The 27,696-nt window shown below is 41.4% G+C and overlaps 1 protein-coding gene across 1 annotated transcript in view; it reads right to left on the bottom strand.

Annotated features, from left to right (window-relative positions):
* Positions 1-27,696, bottom strand: part of TENM4 (teneurin transmembrane protein 4) — a 508,662-nt gene that overhangs the window by 79,063 nt on the left and 401,903 nt on the right. The window contains exons 16-18 of the mRNA XM_074860410.1: positions 21,378-21,594; positions 7,607-7,726; positions 156-417 (exon numbers count right to left, since the gene is read on the bottom strand). Of these exons, the coding sequence (XP_074716511.1) occupies positions 156-417; positions 7,607-7,726; positions 21,378-21,594 (599 nt within the window). The remainder of the gene's footprint in view (positions 1-155; positions 418-7,606; positions 7,727-21,377; positions 21,595-27,696) is intronic.

Raw genomic sequence — 27,696 nt, 5'->3', positions numbered from 1 at the left:
GAGATCCTGGCAAACGTCTGAAAAATGGTGCAACAAGAGGGGAACGCTTGTTTTTAGGAGAGCAGGGGAATAGTTGCATTCATGTTGCTCAAAGCAGGCAAAAGCAGCATAGAAAGGAGATGAATTATTTTCTTCTCAGCTCAGATGGTTCATACCTGGATTTCAGGAACAATAGGACCCTTCTCCGAGCAGGAACTTGCAAAAGCTGTCAGTGGGGATGGGGAAACCACAGGGTTGGGCCGGGCAAAGTTACTGAGATCACAACTTGGGATCTCATTCTCTTCGTGCCTCATGACTATGGTTTCCATCACGAAGAAGCGATCCCACGGCAACCACAGCGTGTGCTCTTGGGTGATGAAGGGAGCCCGCTCAAAGTGCAGGATAATGGAGATTCCACCAATGGTAACGAGATCAAAGCTGTTTTAAGAGATGGAATACAAAGTTAGTGCAAGCACCACCCTGCCTGTTTGTAACAATTCCCTAGCAAGGACTTCCAGAAAAATAATTGCAAGAAATACCATCAGCCACATTTTACAAGACTAAAACCTACAGCCCAAAGAGGCTTTAGCTAACTAAGAGCAAGTGGCAGAGGCAGGAGTACAAACTCAGCTTCTTTGCATGTTGTCCTCATGTATATTAAAACCATACCCATCCCTTTTTTTTGTGAAAAATGTTTATCTTTGTTACTGCTTTTCTAGTGTTACTCGATTATACATACTCATTTTCATTGCTTTTAAAAAAAAGTATTTATCATCCAAATGCAATCACAGATTGGATCAATTCACATGATGAAATAAACTATTTGGAAAGTGGTTTCTCTGACACACTACCATATAAACTGTCTTGGCATCACTGCTAACCTGACTAATACCTAATGCAACCCAGGGAACATGTGGAGCCCAGTCACGGACTGAGCCTAGTGTACTAGGCACAGGGAAGAAATGAATGCCATGCAGGCAGCCTCTCAGCACATAGTTTTTTTAACTCTTAATCATTTAGAGCAAGGCAGATAACTGGCTGCCTGTGGTCTGCAACGTCACCCTATGCTACCTCCAGACAAGTGGCTTTTCTGCCTGTGTTAGTGTTGGATAATATGAAGTCAGCTAACAGCCCTCCAGAGCTGTGTGAAAGGATGTTACCTCAATAAGAAAAATATTCGTCCCCTGGATGTAAAGATGTTGGGATAGGGTTTTGGGGTTTTTCTTAGATTTGTATCAAGTCTTGTCAGAGATGGAGATATTATGAAGTACCGTAGGATGTATCTACTATGTATAGACTCAAAACAGAGGTGTTAACTGAGAAAGGAAGGAATTTCAACACAATTTGAAGATCTCTTGTTTTTGCTTCTTTGTTTTTTTTCTCAGTATCTATTCAGCTGCAATGCCAAATGTGTGTTTCAGGCAAGGAAAGTTTTATCATCCCTGTTTCTCACTTTCCATGTTTGGTGCTAGTGTAGGACAGTCTCACACAGATTTTCAAGCATCTGAATAGGCTCACTGGCTTCAGCAGAGCTGCTCATGTGTTTAAGAGCCATGTGGTCAAGTCCTTCTCTGTGCATGAGAACTAAGATCTGAAAGCTCTCCGACAGCCCAAAGCCAGACTTGATGCACTTCATAATTACAAGGTAAGAAAGAAGATGAAAAAAGTATTTTAAATTAATTTTTAAATGAATTATGAGGCTTCCAGATTGGCTACAAAAATCCCAGAGGAGCAACAACAAGTGTGAACTACTTCTAAAAAAAAACCCCACTTTGGCAAGCAATCATTCAGGAGAACCATTTTTATTTTAATAGCTGTTAAGACTGAGGTGCCATTTAGTAAATATAATTATGAAAAGAAAGTTATTCAGGAAAGAATGTTAAATTGAGTCCATGGGAGGGAGTGGAAAGCATTTAAGAAAGCTAAAGACATGTTTATTCTACCACTCAAGTGGGGCCATCAGTTTCCCAGACCTATGGAGCTTGGCTTGCAACAGCCTGACGAGTAACTTGCTGGCCCTTGCCAGCAAAGCTGTGCAGCATTTGTACTTTGATGAGAACATTTTTAACAGTCAATTAGCATTTGGCAAGCCCTTCAGCTAGGAGGGAGAAGCTTGCTCTGCATGAATTCGGGCACTGAAAGGGGCAACGGGACGAAAGAAACAAACATTACAAATGATGCTCAACAAGTTTTTAGGCAAGTGGGAAGAGTTTTTATTTGGAAGCACCTCCGTTTCACTCCTTGTGAGCGGTTCTTGGCTTCATTGAGCCTGGGTCAAGGATGGTAACCTGCTGGGGGGAAACACCCTTGTCTCTCCTGCATCCCCAAAACAGGATGCAGAAGGGAAAGCACCACCTCCATGTCAGGCTCCAGCAGCTGTAAAAACAGAGACAGGCAGTATTTTTTAGCAGGAGCCGTTGCTCATGAGCTGGTTTTCCCAGAGTCACAGGGTGCAGCTTTGAAGTTACCTTGATGAACTGAACAAAAGCTAAAACCAAAACCAAACAGAAAAACCCAAAATGAAAACACCTTCTTCCCAGCTTCCCTTAGTGAAATTAAATTTAACAAGAGCGAAACCATCTTGGGATTGAAGGAACAAGATAATTTTATTTCTGGTTTTTCTGCTGATCTCTGATGTCTTTTTTATCACTCTAAAAAAATCATACTTGTTGTACAGTCGTATTGCTCTGTTTTTCTTAAAAGACTCTGGAGAGACAGGCCGAAGGATTAAATTCTCTATTTATCCACAAAGCAAGCTTAAAAAAAACCCCACAGAAAAGCGTAACCCTTTCTCATCTCTTTGCTCTGAAAGTCCATGTATTTGGTCCTTCTGAGATAGCCATGCGAAAGTTGCTGAATGTGATGGCACGTACACAATACTGAAGAAATACTGCTGTTTTATTAACACTGTGCCTATAACCATGGGATACTGAGGACCTGCAGCCTTTATAAACTACTAGTGTAATCAGATTTAAAGCTTTATTTAAAAATGTGGTTTATAATCCAGTATCGATACTTTGACCTATCTATTAACTTTGCTTTACAGAGAAATGCATACAACAGTGGTTTAAGAGTTGTCATTTTATCTCCATGCCTTGTTATCTGAAAAAATCTGTGTCCCAATAATTAGGCTAAAAACACATGCAAGCCTTGAAGTTATCAAAGCTTTGCTCAGATTAAGTAATGTGACTTAAATAGGACCAGGATTTCACTTATTAGAGGCTTTATCTGAGTACTGTAATAGGAGGAAACCTGGAATACAGTCAACCCACTTACAGGGGTGAAAAATTCAGTTCACCAGAATTCTAAAACTGAAATTTTACTTATGATACTCATTTTGAAACTTGGCCATGCCAAAAAAAACCCAACCCAAAACCCCAAATCTGAAGCAACAAAATCCACTTAGGAACCAATCTAGCTAAATTGATGCAATTCTGTCTTTAAACTCCCTTACTTTAAAACCACAGCTATTGCCCTGCTATCAGTAAACTGATTTGCTAAATCAATTTAAGGCAACTCAATGCACATCTTCAAGAATAGATATTCCTGTGGTGAATATGCCAAATAATAAAGCCAGTGAGTTTTATGCAGTTATCTCATAACCCTTGGAACAAGGTAACTGCTTGCGTGTGTGCTCCCATTTTTCTCCGAAGCAGAATGACACTGAAGATGGTCCAGATGACCCCATACGACTGGGCACTGCTATGGACTGGGAATGCATGCAGTCTGCTACTGTAGTTCAGGAGAAACTACTTCTTGCTTAAGAGCATCAACTTCTTAAAGTGACTCAGTCACACAAAAACAGCACTGTGAACAAGCTGATGAGAAGTCACGTCATGCTCTATTCAGAAAATTACTGAAAACCATCAAAACAGATAATAGAAACTGTAATAGCAATCATTTTTTACATGATTTTGGAAGTGCTTTACAAATAGTATTTAATAAATGCTATAACAGTCAGTAAAGAAGGCAAGGAAATGTTATCTCCCTTTCACAGGCTGGTTGGCTGGCCTAGGAAGGTTAAGAGATGCATCTAATGCTACCCACTAAATCAGTAATGAGACTAGGATTAGAAATAAGGGATGGCTGACATTGTTTTCTGCCCTGACAAGTTTAGTCTGAATGCTCTTAAATACTTCAAGGTAATTTTCAGAAGACCTCACCACTGAGGAAGCCACTGGATTTTGGTGTTCTTTAAGAGAAGGGCTTTCACTTGTCCATTTATTACCTCCCGAGTACACAGATGCACTGCTGTGCCCGTTCATTTGAGAAAATATCTGCATGTATGCCTCAGCCAATTTTGGAAGGTATTTTTATGATTCCAGAGACTTGGTACTGCCACTGAACAATTTGTTGAATGTTGGTTGTGCACCAGACGTGCACAAGGTTTCTGTAGAAGCAGACTGATTTGAGAGGAAGGTGAAGAAAGTGAAATCAGAAGAGCTGACACCATGCAGTCTGGGGTTAGACTGATCACCAGCAGCTGCCAACAGAAATCCCAGCTTCAGGATGAATTTCACGTGGTCACAGATTCCCTGCTCTGAGACAGCTGATCTCTGTCATTTTTATCATTTGGAGCTGAGTATCTGTTGGGGGCTGAGTCAGCAAACTGTAGCACTGAGCTCCTTGAAACTAATTTAACTTCTGGAGGCTGGCAGCCAGCCCCGAGGAACCAGCAGTCCACTGAAGACTGGTGGAGCATACTGATGCTCCAGCTGCATTGCTTTCTGCTCTGGGTCCCCTGCTCAGCTGGAGGTTGGGAAGGACGTGTGAAAGGAACGTCCCTGGCTTGAACTGCTAGTGGAAGTAGGTTTATAGCAGAGGGGATCTGCCTTTCAATACCCAGGAATTGGAAAGAAAGAGTTACTCAAATATTACAAAAGTCTGGAGCTCGGATAGCAGCACTCACCTCTGTGCTCCATCCCTGTTTAGCTTACTGGTATGTTTGCTGCCTAGAGGTGCAGTTTAAGATAAAGCTCCTCAGTGCTAGGTACAGCACAATTGCAAAGCAAAGAGATGGTCCCTTCCTCAGAGTAGTTGTAATCTAAATGAAAGATTACACATAGTAGCTTGGTATTGTATATAGGACATGAAAACAGATAAAAAAAAGATTATGGAAGGCAGTATTTTCCAGGAATTTTGCAGGCATACAGAATCACAGAATCATCTCGGTTGGAAAGGACCTTGAAGATCATCTAGTCCAACCATTAACCTAGCACTGACAGTTCCCAACTACACCATATCCCTAAGTGCTATGTCGACCCAACTCTTAAACACCTCCAGGGATGGGGACTCCACCACCTCCCTGGGCAGCCCATTCCAACGCCTGACTACCCGTTCTGTAAAGAAATACTTCCTAATATCCAGTCTAAACCTTCCCTGGTGCAACTTGAGGCCATTCCCTCTTGTCTTATCGCTCATTACTTGGTTAAAGAGACTCATCCCCAGCTCTCTGCAACCTCCTTCCAGGTAGTTGTAGAGGGCAATGAGGTCTCCCATCAGCCTCCTCTTCTCCAGACTAAACAACCCCAGTTCCCTCAGCCGTTCCTCATACGACATGTGCTCCAGACCCTTCACCAGCTTTGTTGCCCTTCTCTGGACACGCTCGAGTAAGTCAATGTCCTTTTTGTCTGCTCTATGTCCATATTTATCTGCTCTAATAGACACAGATTTTGTGCTGGTCTATACACAGCAATCTGATCTTGAAAGTGCAGTTTGGATCTCACTTTCACGCAAAGTAGGTTCAGTAAGGTTGGCAGAGATACTCAGAGCATAAATGTTCAAGACTTTCTCCTTTTTGCAGTTATGCCTAAGCTACAGGCAATACAAGGGCACCAACTCCAGAGGCACTTTTTTCCAAAGAAGACAACTAGTTTTCCTGGGATGCCTCTTTATTACCCGGATTTTATTGTCATGTCACCCAAGAGGTGGAGCATCACTTGGAAAGCCTCCTAGTCACCATCAGTGTTACAGTAGGTGCAAACTCCCCTGAGCATCCATAAGGCAGCATTAGGCACATGTTGCTAGCACATGTTCCTCTCTTTCATTCTAATTCTATCAGCTTCTCCAGCCAAGTTAAACCTTTAATGAAAGTCGTGGATTGGAGAGGTGCTAAAATCTATAAATCCTCTCCCAAGTGCTAGTGGTTAGTAGTCAATACATAGAGCATGTGCAGCTGGAACCCCTTATGTTTCATTTTTGTTCTTAAAAGAAAGGGAGCCAATTAGCACTGACAGACAAAAGATAAGATGAAAGACTTTCCCAATTTGCAATGCTTTTGTTTTGGTTGAGTGTGATTGCTCAGATTTTAAGCACTTGCCTCTAACACAACCGTAATCTTAATGACTTCTTCCTGATCATTTCAATGTGAATTAGATAGAATAGAGCTGTTGGGAGCAGGAGGCATCTTTTCTTTACATGCATGGACACTGCGTTGCCCAATTGTTGGCTAAAGATTCTAGGTGATATCTCAAATTTAATAATAATAAATAATAAGAATAGAATAGAATAGTTTCAGTTGAAGGAGACCTACAACAATCTTCTAGTCCAATTGCCTGACCACTTCAGGGCTGACCAAGCAAAAGTGTGTTATTAAGGCAGTGTCCAAATGCCTCTTAATCACTGGCAGGCTCTCTAGGGAGCCCGTTCCAGTGTTTGAGCATCCTCTCAGTAAAGAAATGCTTCCTAATGTCCAGTCTAAACCTCTCCTGGCACGGCTCTGAACCATTCCCATGTGTCCTATCACTGGATACCAGGGAGAAGAGCTCAGAACTTCCCTCTCACCTGCCCCTCCTCAGGGAGCTGTATAGAGCAATGAGGTCACACCTCAGCCTCCTTTTCTCCAAACTAGACAAGCCCAAAGCCCTTAACTGCTCCTCATAGGACATTCCTTTCAGTCCTTTCACCAGATTTGTTGTCCTCCTCTGGATGCATTCAAGGACCTTTGCAACCTTCTTAAATTGTGGGGCCCAGAACTGCACACAGCACTCCAGGGGAGGCTGCACCAGTGCTGAATACAGCAGGATAATCACCTCTTTTGACCAGCTTGTTACGCTGTGTTTGATGCACCCCAGGGTGCAGTTTGCCCTCTTGGGTGCCAGGGCACACTGTGGGCTCATATTGAGCCTGCTGCCAACCAGCACCCCCAGATCCCTTCCTGCAGGGATGCTCTCCAGCCACTCCTCTCCCAGTTCATACTTGTGCCCAGTGTTACTCCATCCCGGTGCAGAATCCGGCATTTTGACTTGTTAAATTTCATCCCATTAATCATTGCCCAATGCTCCTATCTATCTAGATCCCTCTGCAAGGCCTCTTATCCCTCAAGAGAGTCAACAGCACCTCCCAGTTTGGTATCATCAGCAAACTTGCTATGGTGCATTCAACTCCTGCATCCAGATCATTGATAAATACATTGAACAGGACTGGCCCTAGAATTGAACCCTGAGGACACCACTGGTGACCCGGTCACCAGCCAGATGCTGCCCCATAACAACTAAGAATAATACATCAACATCTTCAAAATGCATCAGCAATAAATGTGCTCTTGGAAGGAATTTCTCTTTAGTATTGATGGTAATAATGGTGTAACTGCTGCTTGAACACTGTAAATCCTATAAAGACATCCTACCTGCCATCTTGTCTGCTGATTGTGTATCCAAAAAGAGGATTGTTGACAAAGCTGATGTTCACTCCAACTAGAGGGGTCCCATCTGCCGTCATCACCTGGCCTCGAATCACACATGCGTGTCTGCAAGAAGGAGAACAATGATAAGAAATAGTAAGGCTTTTGACAAATTTAGGTTTTTCCTCTGCTTCCGTGGCTGGGAATTCCTATGGATTAGAAAGCCTAGGCCCTTAAAGCACATTTTAAAATCAAAGAGGACAGAAACCTACCAAGCACTGCACGGACATATTCAAGGCACAAAAGCCACAGGAGCACCCCGACCAAGGCTTGATGGCTCATTTCTTCCACAACAGATAATTTGCTAGGTTTAGCTAGCTTCCCTAAAAACTGCTTGGGGGACTGAGCATGCTAACAGGACGGGCTTTTTCTTCCTGTCTTTTTCTTTGCAAGTTTGGTAGATTGCACTATTTTATAGGCTACATCTATTCCAATTACTCTATGCTCTGTAATGTGCTCTTTTATCTAAGGATTTCAAGGATCTTTACAAACATTGATTAATACTGCAAGATAGGTATTTTACAGAGAGAGGAAATAAAGCACAGAGTGATTTTCAGTTGTCCAAGGTCAGTCAGAAAATCTGCAGTAAAGCCAAAGACAGATTTTCTAAGTTCTTATTCCAAAGTCTGTTTCCAGACCTCTAAGTCATTACTACATTGCTACCTTCGGAGCTTCCTATAAAGACAAAGCATCACATGTCTGTAAGAGTGTCTGAACCCAATTTTTGGCTGAAGGTAACTATTTTTCTGAGCAGCAACAGCAAATTGTGGTGTCAGTGTGCTAACGTGACCCAGTGAGTGATTTTCCTAACTGCTGTCCTGCTGGAGAGCAGAGATTGAAAGCCAATGTTTCTACAGGTGCAGGACCAGATCTCAGTTAGAGTAAATCATCTCAGCTGCACTTGCTATCTACCCACTTCAACTGAGAAATGTCGCTTTGCTGGTTCACTGAGGCAAAGGATGATATTCGCAACGTTTTGTAAAAATGATTTTATAAACATGGATCATCAGGGAAAGATCAAGTTATCTTCTTACAGTCCACCTAAAAATCTGAAATTCTATAACACAAAGAGATAAAGTATAATTTCTATTTAAGAAGGGCTGCACTATTTGTATATTCCACAGCACAGACAACAGACCATTTGCCAGGGAGTCTTAAACAAAACTCCTACTGATCTAAATGAAGAGCTCCAACAAAAATTCTCAAAGTGTTACCAGAATGTGTTAGCAATCTAAAATGTGACCAGATTCATATACAATTTTGGAACAGGCCACAGGAAAATGAGATAATGGAAATGATTTTTCTGTCACTGAGTTTTCTCTGATATATCATCACTGACTAGTTAGAAGTCATGTAGGAAAAGACTTGGACCCAGCTTGGACCTAATATTCTTAATACTTCCATTGCTTCTCACACTGAAGTCTCTAACTCAGCTTCCCATATACAACAAATTTAAAACAATATTCCAGTACAGTATTATGCACATCACTCTCTAACACACAGAGTTAGATCACAATACCATGGAATATGCTTGGAAAAATGTCACTGCTCGGAATTGCTGAAGTCAACAGGTCACCACCAACTGTAGCGGAATTTTTGCACAAAGTGAATGTGTCTGATCACGTCTGAGCTAAGAGCAGAAGCTAGGCCTTCTCTTCCCACATTTTTCCTTGATCCCTTCCACTCTGCCCCATCTTCTTTTTCATCCTTTAGAGAGACCTGAGGAAGAGTTTGAAACTGTTTTCTCTCAGCTTCTCATCAAATGGCTGCACATTTTGTGAAAGGCAAGGAATCGCTACAGACTGTTGCTTGAAGACTAAGACCTGAGCATGAGGGACTTGGTATTCTGAATTACTGGCAGCATATTCAAGCCAACACTGGGACTACAGATATCTTAAAATACTTGAGAGACAAGATCATACATTTCTGTGAACCCAGAAAGAACACTTCCACCTGTTGTTTTTTCCTTCCAAGAGTTAAAAGCAAGCAAAGGAAAAAATACAACATGTTGCAGATGTCTCTCCTGCTGTCCTACACAAAACACATGTCCAAGCAGTTGCAAACTTCTAAGTAATATTGCAAGCTCATTGGCCTAGATCCTCAGCTCATGTTAATGGAGGGATGTGCTTATACCAGCAAGCATCTGGTCCATTACATATCACTGACAACTATTTCTACAACAACAAGCACCAGCACAACATGGACAAATAAAGATCTTCCTCTTGCCTTGGCAGCTGTAACAAATCATCTGAACTCCCACCTTCCAGGAAGAGACTCAGTTCCCATTCTAGACGATGCTTCGCAGCACTCCAACTCTGCTAGCACATCTACGTGCTGACTAACTCGGACGACGCTGGCATCTCTTCTCAGAGAAGCAGCTTGTCAGCAAGCCCAGCTGCATCCACCATTCTCCTGAGGACTATAACAATAGCTTTATTTACATGCCATAAGGAAAGATGTTCCCACAAAGGGGACATCTTTCCCAAACCACAGTGATAAATAGAATCTGGAGCAACATGTACAAATCTGAATTCAGTTAAAAGCAGGAGGGATGGAAACTGGAAGAAAACCAAAGCCCAGACTCTGCCTGATTAGAGTCTCAAATCTTCTCCTTCCCTGGGTGACAAAATTTGCCCCACTTGGGAAAAACAGTTAATACAGTGTGTTGGAAGCAGCTGGCTTTTCTAGTGTCAACATGTCCTTTCTGGAGGCAAGATCGACTACCCACAATGCACCGAGCCCCCCAGGAACCTGGTTAATGCTAATTTAGTCAGCCATTTCCTTCAGAAGACCTTGGTCTAAATGCAATTACACTACAAACAAGTTAAGTGGGACTGCTAAGACTCTCAGCTCTGCTAGAAGGTCTCCCAATATATTTACATAAAATTATCTCTCATGTTAATAGAAGACATTTATTCCATCAGTCTGGGCCTGCCAGTTCAGTGTTTTCTGCAGTGGAACAAAACTGAATTTCTCATAGCTGGAGCCTCATCTTCCCCTTGAATTATTAACAAATTCCATCCATTGCCTCTGTTTTCTGGCTTTTGTGTTTTGTTTTGTTTCCTCCACTACTTTTACATGAGGCTGTATGGATTCTTGTTTTACGATGAAAAGCAGTTTGGTTTTTTCCTCTTCTTTAATTAGACTTTTCCTTCCTCTTTTTTTTTTTTTTTTTTTTTAATTTGTCCATAAAAGCTTCTCTAAAAGACCATCATTGTTGAAAGGCTATCTAGAATGCCAGATGGTGTATCAGACAATTTACATCATCACTTTGTGAAGTCATTCTTTATCCTTAGAAAATTAAATTAAGTCTTCCTGGTAAGATCTGGGCCACAGTGACAAAATAGACAGGGGTGCGCTCACGCCTTTACGTTCCCATTGCTCAGATAGGAAGAAAGTTTGACAGGCTCTCAACAGAATTCAAGCAGAGAAAACCAGCTTTGGAACAAGCCAGAAAAGTAAATTCCCAAAAAGCCATTTCACATTATGGGAGCACATTGAAGATTTGTCTTTAATACTGACTCTGATCCAGTGTCTCATAACTTAGACATTGGCCATTCCAATACTTCTTATTTGTAGATGTCTTCTGCTGGCACTGCACTTGGCACTGGGAAATAGACAAAAATACTCATTCTGCTAAACATTTTTCATTAGGAAAGGAAAATTCCATGCATCCTAAATCCCTCTTTCCTGCAAGAAATGAATATTCTTTCCTTGACTGAAGATAAGCACCATGGGAAATCTCACCCCAATGAATTTCTGCAGCTCCTCAAAATACTTCCACTGTAACTCATTGTGCCTTCTCCTTTAAAGGTTTCAGATGTGTGGAGATGGTTATCATGACTGCTTAGCCATCCTCAGCCAAACTATTAATAATATTTTAATTTGCCACTATAAATCTCTTCATCTCTTTGAATGAACTTACCACTTCCACATTTTATTGGTGTGTATATATATATATATATATTTATGGGATTTATCCTTCTGCTCTGGATGAAACTTCAACAGAGCACCATAGAGTGAAAATCTAGAAAGTTATCACTCAGTGGGAGGAGCGTTATTAACGAAATTAAGTGATCTCAGTTCTATTTCTTCCTCTGCTACAGACTTTCTGTGTGACACTGGTCATGTCAGCTAGTCTGTATGTGTCTTTGTACTCAACCTGCAAAATAACAATCGAGGCACATCCCCTCCTTACACAGACATTAGAAGGATAATTGTAGCAATCAGCTAATCTCTTGCATAGGGATTTTTACATTCTCATGGCACTTCATCTGTGATATGCTTCTGAGCATACCTTGCTGATAAGTGCCTATAAATACAGTCATTTGTTACAAACACAATCTCATGGCTTTAGCCACCATGACATTTCTGCTTGATAATAACACAGGATGAAGCAAAATGTACCTCATCCATTTTGGGTTGAATGTACCTGTCTCATGTTAAACAACCTCAGGGCAGTCTAGTCTAGGATAGATAGAAAAATTGGTAGAATGCCAGGTTAAAGCTAAGGGCATCATGCTCAAACACATGGACAGAAAGAAAATGCCTGAGCTGGCAGATGAAGGACGAAAGAAGAAGAGGAAACAGCAGAACATACAGACCTTCAAGTTCATTTCTTGTTGGCAGCATTTCCTTCAAAAGCTGTCTGTAAAAAAAAGCCCTGCCCACTTGCCTCTTAACTGTGCAGAAAAAACGTGTGATAGTCTTTTCTTGAACTGAGTCAATCTCTGTCTGGTTTCTTCAGTTCAGTTTAGCTGTAGGAAAAGCTTAAACTTGAAACCTACCTACTGATCTTAGCTGCCATCTGAATGAAGGTTTTAAGGTTAGGAAATAGAATAGAAAAGATCCTTCTGAATGGTTCCTTTTTAAACAAGAAAGGCACACTTATATGAAAAAATGAAAATTAAAGAATAGACATCCAGAAAAATCCCACCACCACCACATATAGCACAAGTGAGTTTCTAAAAGGGTTTGGCACATGTCGGGCAGCTGGGATACAAATTGTTAATTAGGCTCAGCTGAGAAGGTTGCCAATACGGGAAGCACCAGAATGCTGGTGTCAATCTGACAAAGGACTAAATGCACTGACATTCGACCAACTCCCAAACAGGGACTTGCTAAAGTGGCACTGACAGACTTGGTTTGCAACAGATCCTGCCACTCAATTTTCTGAGCAGCTGATGGAGTGGGAAACCCAGAATAAAAAGAGTGGGTGATGAAGAATAAAGTTTATAAGAGCTCTGCCCAGGCTCAATAAAAGAAAGTCAATTCTAAGTTGTTTGCAGTGAGAAACAGTATCTGTTCTGTTTGTTTAATGTATTTAGAGAAGCTATTTATAAGGTCCCAGCACTGAAGGGTCAAGAGATGCTGATGATTCTTTATGAGGGTATGGTCCTCAGCTGTTAACCTTTTGCAAGAAGCCTTCTACAGTCTTTTAGATGTTCTATGAAACATACAGTAAAGCCAACTGAATGAAATGCTTCAATGAAAACCCATTTCTTAAATTGTCTGAAGAAGGACATGGGAAAAAGCAACATAATGCTTGGATACTTTTATGAATGTGGCTAATGAAGGTGGTATTTGAAGTCCAAGAGGAAAGTGCTTATTAATCAGGATTTACAATAACACCTCTAGATGCAGATTTTAGTCTTGTTGTCTCTTTAGATCTGGTCTAACCTGACAGTACCAAAACAGTGGGCCTTCTTCATCTGATATTTTTAATATCCACAAGAGGGCTTGGTTTTGTGACCAGCCATTGCCCAGCTTCTCAAGTTCCCCACTGCATGCATCTGACTCTGTTCTGCTCTGTGAAGACTTACAAACTGATAGTTCTCAAAAACCTCCTTTGGCATCATCTTTTTTAGCACTATTAGTGACTGCTAGCTGTAGCTCCTCCAAAAGGAAAAGAAGGTATTTTTATTTCATGACAGTTTAGTCACAAAATGTATTATCTTTTGAGGACCACTTACCACTTCCAAAAAACCCACGATGGAATGATCATTGGTCTCAAAACAATTCCCTGTTGGCTCCATTCCTGAAAGATTCAGGCCCCTATTGCTTTGAAAACTTCTCCTAAGATTTGGACCTTATTCACCTACTCAATGTGTGTCCTTTTTCTCTTTATGAAAGCACAATCTTCTTCTCTGATCTGCCAAGCAATCTGGTCACTGTTGGAAAGAGATGCCACTTCTGCCATCCAAAACATCTTGGGTCTCTATGCCTCATTGACTCACTATTTTTGCATCCCCGGATTTTTCAGTTGCGCTATAATGGGAAAATGGGAGGATAAGGGATTCAGGAAGGCTGCTCAACAAATAGGAAATAAAGAGGAAAAGACACTGATGTTGGTCTCTGAAATTATAAAACTGGCTCCAACCATACTATTTAAGTGAAAGTATTTTATAACAGTTTTATAGGAAATGCAATGCATAATAAAGTTGGGCTGTGCTTTACTGCAAAGTTTCAACGAAGAATCCTTTTGTTCACAATGTGGTTGACTAAGTAATGCTTTAAAAGTTGATGATTCTCTCCTTTACTCCAGTACAACCAAAGAAACACTCTTGCTTTGCACGAGATCTCAAAGAAACAGAATCCCACTCCTGTTTTTTTAGGTCTGTAAAATCTAAGTCAAGCGTTCAGTAGCTTGTGAGGCACAAGATAATTTTTCCACCTAATACTGAATTACGCTCATTTCGTAATTTTTCAGAAGTGATCCTGTAACCACTATTTCTATGAGAGGTAAAGACTTTATAGTGCAATAACTTTCAGAGATGAATAAAGTATTCATGCCAAGTCTTCACAAAAAATGCCTGCAGAACTTAGTTCTGTATTTTTATAGTATTTTACATCTGGTATTTATTTTGTAAGCTGTGGCCACATATTCAGCTCTGCAGAAGACCCAAAATAAAAGCAATTCCTTCCATTGAATTTGAGACACCATGAAAGCAAAATTGAGCAGAACAGCAGGAAAAATACATTATTTCGAGGTTAATTATAAAATGAGCTCTCTTTTTGATGATCATAGGGAAAGTTCTTTAACTACATATAATCTGTCTGATAGCTTTGTAATGAGCCAAAGGAATTAGGAAAAAAAATGGTTCAATAAAATATATAAGATTTTATGATTAGGATTTTAAAACTGCTTTGTTATGTAGGAGGTTTTAACCAATTTAGCAAGTAAATGTCACACTCAAAGGACAGACTCTTCCTGATATATTGAAATGATTGAAAGCCATACTTGGACTCAGCTGTTAGCATCCAACAGCTAGAGGCGACTGCCCCAAAGCTGATCTTGCAAGGCAGAACTTTGCCGCATCAGTGCAAAGCCAACAGGATCAGCTCACACGAGTCTCCCCTGCAATTTAAAATGAGAAAGGAGGTTTTGCAGAGCTGGCTGAGGGATGCTGAAGCTCTCCAGTCTGGTCTGGGGTCAGCAAACCTCTGCAGAGGTGAGGCAGCAATGAGCTTGGGGCAGAAAGCTCCAGCTTTTCGCGGAATGTACATGCCAGTGACCCACATGAGAATCGTTACAACAGTGAGCTGGTATTTAATTTGAAGAAGCCTTATGCAGTAATGAAATAATCAAATCTCTCCATTGAACAGGATATGCAGTTTCTGGTGATGTTATTATATTGAATGCAGCAACTGACTCAGCTCACAGCTATCACGCCAGACATGTCCATCAACATGTAATGTAAAACAATGGGCATGTGGGCTGCTCTTTTTTCAGAGGAACGTACCTTGAATATTGAATATTAATCAAATATCTGCATGCCAGATCCAAGAGAATGCATCAGCATCTACACCACAGTTTAGACTCCTAAAACCAAATGTACACACCAGTACCTGTGTAATCCAGGAGGTACTTAACTCATTAGGAGTTCTGGTTTTCTGCTTGTGAGTTTGAAGGCTTGAGTTTTACTTTCTGCACGCTCCAAGAGCTCCTGGGTACACAGGTATCGCCTGAGACCTTTTAATCCCAGGTCCAGGATGGTGCAGCATTTCTATCAGATGCTTTGCCTGATTCTAGAATCATGCCCAAATCACACTAGGAAGATCCTACTCAAGAGTTTGTGCCTGGTAATAAACATCCAATTTTTTTTAATATTGGTTAAAAACTGCACCCCAGTTTCTCTAATGATTGTACGCAGGACTTCCTTCTACTTGTGAAAGGGGAATGCAATTACATTATGATTACATTATCTATGTTATGGAAAGAAACATAAAAATGGATAGGAACTTTGCTTTCATAGAGTGCTGTGGGTACAAATTCCACAAAGTGGAAGTAAGTAGCTGCATATATTGCATTAGTTTATTATATGAAAATAATGCCATGCTCAACTCAAAATCACTTTAAGCTGAAATAATGCCATACTATGTAATTTAAAGTCAAAAGAAAAAGGCAAGCATTGAAAAATAATATATATACACTCTGTACACCAAAAAGGTAAGTTTTAAAAGTATGCTTCCTTGTGCTTAAAAGGAATAATTACTACGTCACTGAAAATTCCTTGTTACTCTCCTATATTTCAAAAATCTATGATTTGTAGCTAAAAAGTAGTTCATTTAAGAAGAAAGCAACAAAAGCAGAATGATGTCTTTGGAAGACAGTAATGCTGGGAGGAAAGGGTTTAAGAGGTGCTGTGTTAGCTTGGTTTAAGATATGGAAAAATATGATCCCCTTCCCATTAATGTAGGTGCCATGAGGGCTCGCTCTCAGGAACGCTGGATAGTGTCTAATATCTATGACATAGTCTCAAACAGATGCAGCGTTTATCTTTCAAAGCTGTCCTAACCCGTGGAGCTGCTGTGCTCCCCAAGCTCCTGCATTGCCCCTGGGGTGCCTGCTGTTCCGTGGGTGCATCTCACCCCCCGCATTTTGGTGCCAGCCCAACAGAGCCGCATCCTGCTGGAGCTGGGCCAGAGCCACGGGGTGGCCCAGCCATCTTGGGAGAAATCATCTGCAGAAAGCCACACCTGAAGAGTTTGGGTTTTTTGACTTCAAACTTTGTCTTTGGCTAGAAAAGAAGTGTTTCTTACTTTGCTGTATCAAAATCACACTTTTCTTGAGGGAAGAGTACAGAACAGACAGAACACTTTGGCTTCCCTGTGAAGAAACCTCAGGAAGATCTGCTGTGGTGAACCCACAGCTCAGGTGTGGGAAGAAATGTGTGAAAGGAAAAGAGAAGGTGTTTTGAACATCTTCCTTCAAGGATACGGAGATATCATTGTAATATTCTTCAAAATCACTCAGAACTGAGCCAGATGGACGACCAAAACAGTTTGAAAGCCATTTTGATCCTCCCCTGTTCTCTTAGTTGTTCTTTGGCCATGATCAATACTCACAATTCTGGTTTTGATGGGGCTTGGGATCAATGCAGTTTAACTCTGACAATAAAAACCATCCATTTATTTATTTATAGAAAAATAGTGCACACATACTTTTACAGCATACCTGTCTATCTTAGCATCTAGCGGTGCTTGCGTAACCCTCCCCAGCTGGATCAGTAAGGTACATTGTACAGCCTGGCAGACAGTGAGGGACCCAAGGAGGTGGAGTGACATGTTTATACACCTTGTGACTCAGTAGTGGAAAAAGAAATGTGCAAATTTAATTCTGATCAGAATTTTAAACCATGAAAACTAACAACTTTTTGTACTTAGACTACTGACCTGAGGGCAATAAGGGACTAACTAACTACCCTTGCAGCTGATACCAGATCCTGCTCTCTGATGCATCTTTATAACTCAGCTGGTTATTTCTAGCTGCCCATGTAATTGGGATGTGTTAATATTGCTGGCAGCAAGTAGATATATACGACCTGTCCCAAAAAAGGAGGGCTATAAAACACACCTATTTAAAAATCATCTGATTTATTTTCAAATATTCTTTACAAAAAATGCCAATTCTGCACATGGTTTTCTGAGGTACTTTAATCCTATGACAACACTTAACATAAAAGACTCTGTGGATCAGGACTTTAGCCCGTTCTTGCAATTTTCTGACACTGTCCCTCAAGAGAGAACAAATATATCAGGTGTCCTACTTGAAAGTCAACAACTTGACACCACTGCATCTTGTGCTGCTCCTTATGGTGATGGACAACTAAGAATGGCTTAAAAATACAAAGCAAACAGCAAGAGTAAGTGGTTTCAAAATCAATACAAGAACGATCAAGTAGCAGAAGAGTACTTGTTATCTGTTCATCAAAATGATGTGAAAAGACATTCTGTGCATTCAGAATTTAATTTAGCTACTTGCTTTATCATCATAAACACTCATTTCAATATAGGCAATAATTATTTTTTCTTCCCAAACATGAATAATATATAATTGCTGGTATTTTGGAGGAGACAAGGTCTTTACCTTTATCCATCAGGGTAATTTATCATTGTCTTTCTTTTTCTTCTGCAGTGGTGAGAGAGCTTGTCAGCTCAGCTTGTTCTTAAAAAGCTGGAGTGTAATTCAATAATAAATTCACTCAAAGGCTAGCTGTCACGAGGCATTCATTTATTTGTATCCATTAGGTGATCTGCACTGCTGTTCTCTCTAAAGGGTAGCTAAGCTGCGTTTCTGAAACCCAGGAAATATCTTGCATGGATATTCAGTCATCTCCTTCACACTGCTGCCACTTCTGCACAGGCCATAGAGGAATGCAAATGTGTTGTAGTTCCCCCAGGGGTGATAATCAGCCGGCCATGACCTGGTAAAGCCCTGAGGAGTAGCCTGTGGTTCCTGATCTGAATGATGAGAGTGCTCTGCAGGACATCAGACACGCAGGACACAGAGGTCCACATCACCTCTGTGTTGCCTGCTCATGGGGAGCTGCTCGCAGCACGTGGCATGGACCCACCTCCAATCCTATCCCATGATGATGATGGAGCCGGGACATAAGGATGTAGGATGTTCCATGCCCAGCAATCTACAGTCCTGATCTACACCAAGAAGGAGACAGCTTCATGAATCACAGCAGCAGCAATTGAAGGAGAGGGCTGTCCTGAGTCAGGATGCTGGAGCCCTCCATCAGAACAGAAAGGTTTCCCGCCCTCCCTCCTGTTGGACAAACTATTAAGCCAGCGGCTGGAAGGAGAGATGAAAATGCTTCATCTTGCCCCCCAGCTGCTGCTGTGATCTTCACGGAGACACTGAGCAGTTCCATGGATAAGAGGGATATTATCACCTGTCTGTCGTAAAAGCAACTGGAGGAGATTCAACAGCGAGAAAGGGCACATCCACACAGTCAGTCTCATTTGCCCAGACTAATTGGGTCCCAGACAGTCCCAGCCCACACTCCTCCGCGGAGCGGTCGCTGTCTGACCACTGCTGAAGCACTGCCATTACCAGGGTGACAAGAGACAGCTATTTAAAGGTTCAGCTATCTAGGCGGTGAAAACAGACAATCGAAACTACGAAGAGAAGCCAAGTGAGCAGAAAACACTTGCAATGGTTGAGTTTATCCAGAACTATAGGATCTTTAAGAACTAACAGGAACGCATGATGTCTTTTAAGATCCCAAAAGAGTAATGGCATTTTTAGCAACCCAACAGACCGATAAGCCTGGACTGTGTGCTGTGGTGCTGTCTCAGGGGAAAATATGCCTTCTGTTGAGGTCCTTCACTGTTACTTGAAACCGCTCTTGTGATGAGTCAAGATATTTAACTTGAGAGATGCAATACAATCACAGCTTGAGGTGACATATCTGTAGACCATATTTAGTGATACACACCCTGTGCTGATATTTTAAGAATGGCAACCTCATAAATCATTGCTATCTCTGCATAATTCTTTGTGTTAACTTAAACGGAACAAGGAGCCCCATTTATTAGTTCCACTGCAGTTAATGAAAAGCAATCATTAAAACCCTCCCTATTGATTTGAATCTTTGCATTCCCTCACTCTAGTAATCTATATGCCAGATAAACATTTCTGTTAGCAGGTGCTCCTTTTGAATCCCAAATCTTTCTTTAGCAGGACGTCTACAGATGGTTAGTAATTCCTTCCTACATAGAGATCTGTCATCAGATCTGTGGAACGCGTGTAGCTCTTGTAGGAGTTTATGTGACCCCAAATGACACAGTCTTTCTGTTGGTCCTCTACTGGCACTCCCAGAAGCAAATGCACTGTATAAATGAGAAATTACCATTATTTTCCCCCACCTCTGTATGCTGCTGAATGCAAGCAGCCTTTAAAGAGAAGTTTCAATTTTTTTAACTCACACATGTATGAAGACTCCTGGAATTCTTCATTGTATGGAAAAGTTCATTAAACATGGACACGTGTCTAACAAAACTCTCTACCTATCAGAATGGATACACATGGACCTGATACCAGAGTCCTCTGTGGAAAGGCTTCTGACTGTGAGCTCAGTTGAGGAATTGCAACCCTAAATATATCAGAAAAATGAAATTGTGCATATAATCTATTTTATATTCCGAAGACTGATTTTACAGCAACAAATCACAACAACTGACAGCAGAGCATTCGCTGTGCTAACTGCTCTGTATCCAGAACCTGAAATCTTCAGAATGCTGACGAAGTATAACAGTTTGTGACATAATGAGTATTTGGCCTTAATCTGAATCACTCCTGTCAGCTTTCTTGGACTCTGAAGGGCTTGGCAGCAAGACAAATCAGGGAAACTATCACATCAGCCTAACTCCTTGACACTGGTGTGCTTCTAAGTGGTTCATGTCTGAGGTCAGCCAGTAGACCACCGGAGATGGCAATACATGGGAGGTGGTACCCAAGGAATGTTGGCAATGTCTGTTCATGGAAAAGCATTATGTCAGACCCAGAAGGGCCTGAGGGGCCTGCTGAGATGCAAGTGCTGAAATAAAATACTCGCACAAACACGAGAGTTTTAGTGCAAACCTATTCACTGCTGTGTGTGGGAAAGCTGAAAGTAAACAGTTAATGACTGGGTGGAATTCAACAGAGTCCAAACCTAAGTGCTGAGAACCACCTCCTGGCTCAGGGTCACCACCTCTGAAAGGCAACATTCAGGGCAGACACTGAATGATCTAAGAATCTGACACGCCAGGATATGTATTATGGTGTCCTGCTATAAGCACATGATTTTAAAGGGATGACCTCCCCTGACAGCCAGGAATGTACTTAAACAAATGGCTGAGATGCAGTCACAGAAGTGAACTGTATAATATTTCTTTGCCAGTTCCTGTTTCTTGATGATTGCAGTGATAAAGAATGTCTCAGCATTAAAACCAACCTATATTCAAGTGATCGTTCATATCGGAAATCACTCTAATAGCTCTCCCTAGGCTGTAAGATTTTCTTCAGTGCTTTTGAGGTCTCTGATAGTCACACTGTAGATTGCAAATACCATTCTAGTTTCCCTCTCTTTTGGCTCTGTCAGTGGAAGAAGGTCTGCCATTGCTGTTTACAAGGTACTTCTGGAAAATGTCAGTCACTTGAACTAGAAGAGCCCTGCTGAATGGGTGGCTTTCATTCCTGGAAATAAGAGAAGGCAGGAAAGATGCAACAGCCCATGAGCACTGGGAGAGAAGCATCTTGTCTTACTGCTTGGCAGGACATTGCAGATGAGGAGACAGTCAGCAGAATTACATCAGTCACAAAATTCATTAGATATCTACTTCCCTTAGACAATTTCCATGTTCTGCATCTTGCTGTCATTCAATGTCTTAAGATGGGCAAGTGGCTTACGCTTTACCTCTTACGGAATCAAAATTCACTTACCCTCCTTCAAAAGGATTGTCTCCTGGGATGACATGAGTGCTGTCCTTGCCGATCAGGAACTTGATCCGATCGTAGAACGAATGCAAGCTCTGCTGGGAGACGGGGGCTTGTGTCTCCTGGATGATATCCAAGGGGTCCGGGGAGCCCAGGCACAGCGCATTGATGTGGCACAGGGGCTGCAAGCAGCAGTCTGGGTCCATGCAATCCACCAGGCCATCTGCAGAAGAGTAAGGAAGATTTTAGAGCAATGGTAATATGTAGGGTTGTAGACTTCAGAGTGCAAGAACTCTTTCCAGTGCACACAACAGAGAAATGTCAATTTACACCTGCACAGAATAAGGCATGTTCCCTTAAAGCCACAGTAAAGAACCACAAATATGCATTAGTAGTAACATTAATATGCATTAATATGTAATATATGAAACCACACACATACATGTGAGATTAGACCCTAAAAAAAAAGCATCTTTGAGGTTAATTCTGGGATATGCCATTTCACATCTCAGTCACTCAGATAACTCCAGAGCCCCAAAAGGTGTTTTTTTTCCTGTCAGTATACAAATGATTTCTGTACACTGGTCCTGTTCCCTGTATAAATCATGGGCACATTGCATCGTACCAAAGCTATCAGGGTTGCTTTCAGCAGGAGTAAACAGTGAATAAAGCCATGGTATCTACCATGGGTACAGAGAGATCTGTACATGCAACCCACTCGAGATTCTGGCTAGAGAGATGAGATAGTGAGGGAGATGTTGCTGGGAGGGTTCGGTCTCTTTTGGTCTTTGTCACTTTTATTCCATGCAGACACAGAGTAACAGATGACCTTAAACTCTCAGGATATAAATCTTGTACTTTCAGCACTGCTAAATTAGTAGTAACAACAATAAAAGCAGTGGACAGAGATGAGAAAAGCTTGCCAGGCGTGCTCTAGTAAAATGAGGGTTTGCATATCTGTCAAGTCATCAAACGCACAGACAATACTACTTCCCCTCCCACCGCCATAGCAGCATTACCCCAGTTCATTTTGAGATGCCACTGTTCATTGCAAACAGCTTAGTAAAAAGCGGTGACAGGAAAGGAAATACAAAAAAAGCTCAGAAGAGGTTTGATGAAGCATCACATTTAGAAATAAAAGTTGTTAGCATGTAGTAGAGATGGATCTTTAAATCAGATAAGGGAACTGGATGTTTTTGTTCTGGGGTAATGGGATACGGAGCCCTTCACTTCCAACTCATCAGTTCAAGCAAGACAGTTTGATAGCGAATGAAAATTGTTACCATGTGATGGCTGTTCAAAGACCTATGTGAAATGAGTGGTTGGTCTCAGTGTAGTTGCTGGGAGCTCTATATATCAGAGAAACACCTTTACAGCTAGCATCCTACTAACGATTTCAGGCAAGAAATGGATGTGCTTGGAGAGTAACACTGTCCTGAGAGGTAGGTCTCTCCTGAAGGGGGATGAGATTTGGAGTTGTCAGGATAATGTATTTTTTATTTCAAAGAAACAGTAAATTAAAACAAGACAGTTTGTCATTATTACAGATTGTGAGCTTCAGTTTCATCCCAGTTATACCAGTATGAATTAGAAGTCCTTTCACTAATGTTATTGGCATAACTTTGAGTTTACTGTAATATAAATAGGATGAGAATCTGATCTGTTATTGTTGCTCTAGTACTTACGATGGCTTACATGTCATGGACTTGGATTCTCTTGAGTTATACCTGTTCCATTCTCAGAAGACTCTAGTGCCATAAAACATCACTGTCAACATCATTTCATGTGGTTACCCATACACAGAAAACTGAACAAAAAGCCTGTTCAATGTTCCCAGAGCTTCCAGTCTATGTGTGGGTCAAAGTGCAATGAATATCTGCTCCATGTAGACGTGCACACACACACACAATGAGTCATTTTCACAAGTGCTCTGCACCTGCCATTAATGATAATGGGAGCAGTGTCAGATTAGCAAAAGTGCTTTTGAAAATCCCATCCATTATCCTTACCTCTGTCTGTTCTGATATCTCTACATCTTTATAACTCCTTGCAAAATTGCCACAAAAATTTATCAGCTCAGGCACAAAACCTACCCATCTGCCTTTTCTCTTGATGACTAGTGATAATGAAAAAGAACTAATTACGTTTTATTTGCCCATTAAAAAAATGACTTGCTGCAGACGATTAGGCCAGTAGGATTCTGGAAGGTCAAATCTCAGATGGAGTTTGAGAGACCGTTCACAGAGTGAAGACCTGCATAGATGCAATATGCTTATCCATAGCTACCTAAGAGAAAAAAAAAATGGAAAAGACAGACAAAAACCAACAAACCAGCATTGTTACTGTATCGACTACAGTTTCAAGCAAGATAAAATGTTGTCATTTTCTCCCACACATTAATAATGTTTTCTAAGGCTACAGACACTCTGCTGAGAGGACAGCAAACCAGCTGTACCATACCTCTTCATTACCCTGTCTTTATTCCAGGCATCAGAAATGTGTTTTGGGACCTGAAACTGCAAGATAGCAAGGAAATTTTTTTTTTTTTTTTTTTGAAACGGTAGATAAATGTTTGATGAACAGATGCACAGGACAATGTTTTGTACAGGTGGGAATGCTGAGGCCTCATCTGCAGATATGACTTTCAACTAATGTGTTCCAGTCCTGTACAGAATAAGCTGGGGGTAATTACACCAGAGAGGTTGTCTTAAAGTCATTAAGGTCTTCAAGAGCTGAAATGGGGTTTAGCTACTCAACTCCCTCCAGTATCAACAGCAGTCTCAGGGCAAAGCATTTCTTTCACTTAGAAAATGTAAAGGACATTTTTGTCTGAGCCATGGAGAACAGCAAGAGTTAAGGTACAAACCAGATCATAAACAGTGACACCTCCACATGAATATTGTTTTCTGGTTGTTTTTTATTGTACAGTCTACAAGTGATCCAAGTGGTGCCCTACAGTGAATTGTAAGAAGATATAATGAAACTGTACACAGCTATGACTTCTCATGCCCTGAGATCTCTCACTGGATCCATCAGAAGAGTGAGAATAAAGTGACATTTGCCAGAAGCCCCCTACCCATGAAGAGCAAGGCGTTCAGGGAGCTGCATGGATTAATAGAAAATAAAATCAGAGCAAAATAAAACTTATGCTTTAATGGTCCAAATAATCAAACAGAAAAATAATGTGGGAAGCCAGCACCAGCAGCAAAGGAAAATATAGCAAGGTGTGACCTCACAGAACAATACGAAGTCATAATACAAAACACCTTTGAAATTTATAAAGGTGAACCTTCCTTAGAACTTTCTGCAAAATTTTCAAAGAGAGGTAACAGAAGGAGATGATCATGGGACCAGTGGCTTCTGCACCCCAAGTTTTGCAGCAGCAAAGCCACAGAGACCCATGATCTGTGCGTGGATTCTTAACTCTGGTAGCTCCCAGAGCACAGCAAGTTTGCAGCTATGGCCATGCTTATACAACTCTTGGTTTTAAAAAGTGGCGCCTCCCTTACTCTACATATAGCCATAACATGACCATGGCACTTCAGACCTGAGACCAAAGATGTTACTGAATTATCTCCATGCAAGGTTGAAAGAGGGATTACAATAATTCATGTGCTTTAAGGTCAAAGAAATTACTATGATCAGTTTGTCTGACCTCTTATATACACAGATTGTTCCCTTTTTTCCCCCCCAGAACTGGATTAAAGCCTGTCTTTTAGAAAGATATCTCATATATCAAAGACAGATGATTACAGTGAGTCCACCACTTCCTCCGGTAAGCCATACAAATGCTTAATTACTGCCAGGAAACTGCATCTTATTTCAAGGTTGAATTTGTCTAACTCCGATACCCCACCACTGGAACTTGTTTTGCCTTTGTCTGCAAGGTTACCAATATTTCCTTCTGCCCTGCATGCTCTGATGTCTTTTCCAAGCGCAAGTCCCTCCACACAGAGCAACAATCCATTCCAAACCTTTTCTCTGAACAGCTCAGGCATAAGGTTTATTTTCCAGCCACTGGATTTTTTTTTGTGTGTGTGTGGCATTCTTTGATCTCTTTCCAGTAATTTCACATCTTCTGTTATGTGTGGGCACCAACACTGGACACAGAACTGTGGCAGAAATATTGGCTACAGAAGAGAGACCACTTCCCAAGTTTTGAGTTTTCATACTTCTAAGGTTCACAGTAGCCTTTTAGCAACGGCCTTGTACTGAGAACTCATGTTGAGACAATTATCTCCAGTGACCTCTAAATCCTGTTCTGAGTCATTGCTTTTCAAGAGTCTCCCAACCTGTAAGTATAACATGCTTTCTTTGTTCCCAGGCGTATTATCTTGCAATTTGCTGCCTTAAGACACATTTTGCTTGAGTGTGACATTGTAGCGATGCGAGTCAGATCACTCTGTATCAAAATGATCTGGGTATACTATTTACCACCATATCAAGCTTTAGGTGACCAGAAGATTTTACCAGGAGAGATTTAAACTGCATTCTAAGACAATGATGAAAATGCTGAATAGGGTTGGATACAACATCCAGTTCCAAGGGATCCCTTCAGAAACAGCTTCAATCATAGATGCCTTTCAATTAACAAATTAATTCGGAGATCTGTCACTGAGCCGTATTTTAAGCCATCTCTTGTGTTACTTATTATTTCCATGTAATGAGAGTTTTTACATCTTTGAGACATTTTATGCCTCCTATATGGATGCACGTGTCCTTTTGGCAGTCCTTCCAAAAATAAAACTCTTTCGTCACACCTCCTTTGTATAAAGCCATGAAATAAATACCCTTTACAATCTTAGTGAATCAAATCACTGCCTTTGTGAAAAGGGAGCCATTGGCAAGACATTGCCACATCTGGTAAATAATGGGATCAGTGATTTGCATCTTCCACTAAGTCTCATGTAATCATAGAATAAGTAAGACTGGATAGGACCTCTGGAGGTCATCTGGTGAGCCCTGTCTCATTTCCTTCAGAGAGGGACAGACAGGAAGGAGAATGAACTGGGTTCAGCAGAAAACCTTCATTTTCTGCCACTGAGAATAAAGCAGCTGTGATTTATTCAGCTGGCATTACTGTCTAGGGGACCAAGTCCACTTTGATCAGACAATCTGCGCTCCGTATATCACTAGATTAGTTTTACTTTGGGATTACTGCATCTAGCTTGTATCTGGTGGGTAGAGTTGGAACACTGTTTTTAGAAAGATGCTCTGCCTTCATTATAAAGATTGCAAATCCACCAATCCCATTAGTGAGCTCTTCCAAACACTACCTTAGACTTTAAACTCTCTGGGAGCAGAGACTGTCTTTTTACTTTCTGTTCACAAAACATCTGTTCCAGTCCCAAAGGGCTCTGAAGTGCCAGCATAACTCAGTGAAACCACAATTCTCATTAAAGATTTGTATCTGCAATGTATTTTCAGCCTGTTCTCCATGCAAGCATTGCTTCATGGAAGGAACTAAATGCTAAAGCTATCTGTGTCTTCTTGGAGCAGAACCTTGGCCTAACAAGCATGACACTTGCTTAATACCATCTGGAAAACACCTGATATTAACTGACTTTAAACACTCTCACTGTAGCAACTGGGACAGCTACATTAGATAATGACAATAGACCTGAATGCTGACCTTACTCAGGAGTTTCACGAGACAGTCAGTATCGTAACTGCCTTCCACAAATAGTCACCTGGATGCCAAATTTAAGATGACCTAAAACTACTTGGCTTTCAAACAGTACTTGTGACCCATCACTTTCTGAAACTCATGCACTTTATGATGTTTAAATAGCATACAAAAAAATACAGCCACCCAAACCAAGCAGAAGTTTTGAAAATCTGGAGCTACTGGGGTCAGTGTGGAGGACAGGCTGACAGAGTCGCGATTGTTCAGCTGGAGAAGAGAAGGCTCCGGGGAGACCTTAGAGCAGCCTTCCAGTGCTTAAAGGGGGCTACAGGACAGGTGGGGAGGGACAGTTTCTCAGGGAGAGTAGTGACAGGATGAGGAGTAACGGTTTTAAACTGGAAGAGGGTAGATTTAGATTAGATATAATGAAGAAATCCTTCACTGGAGGGTGGTGAGACACTGGCACAGGTTGCCCAGAGAAGCTGTGGCTGCCCCCTCCCTGGAAGGGTTCAAGGCCAGGTTGGACAGGGCTTTGAGCAACCTGGGCTAGTGGAAGGTGTCCCTGCCCATGGCAGGGGGGTTGGAACTGGATGAGCTTTCAGGTCCCTTCCAACCCAAACCAGTCTGTGATTCTATGACTCAGGGCTGTGTCTTGTTTACTCTGCCCACCGGAGCTTTAGCTGGGCTGCAGGATCACCA

This window comes from Strix uralensis, chromosome 2 (genome assembly GCF_047716275.1).
Source record: "Strix uralensis isolate ZFMK-TIS-50842 chromosome 2, bStrUra1, whole genome shotgun sequence".
Lineage (NCBI taxonomy): Eukaryota > Metazoa > Chordata > Aves > Strigiformes > Strigidae > Strix > Strix uralensis.
This window is presented reverse-complemented; position numbering and strand designations above follow the sequence as displayed.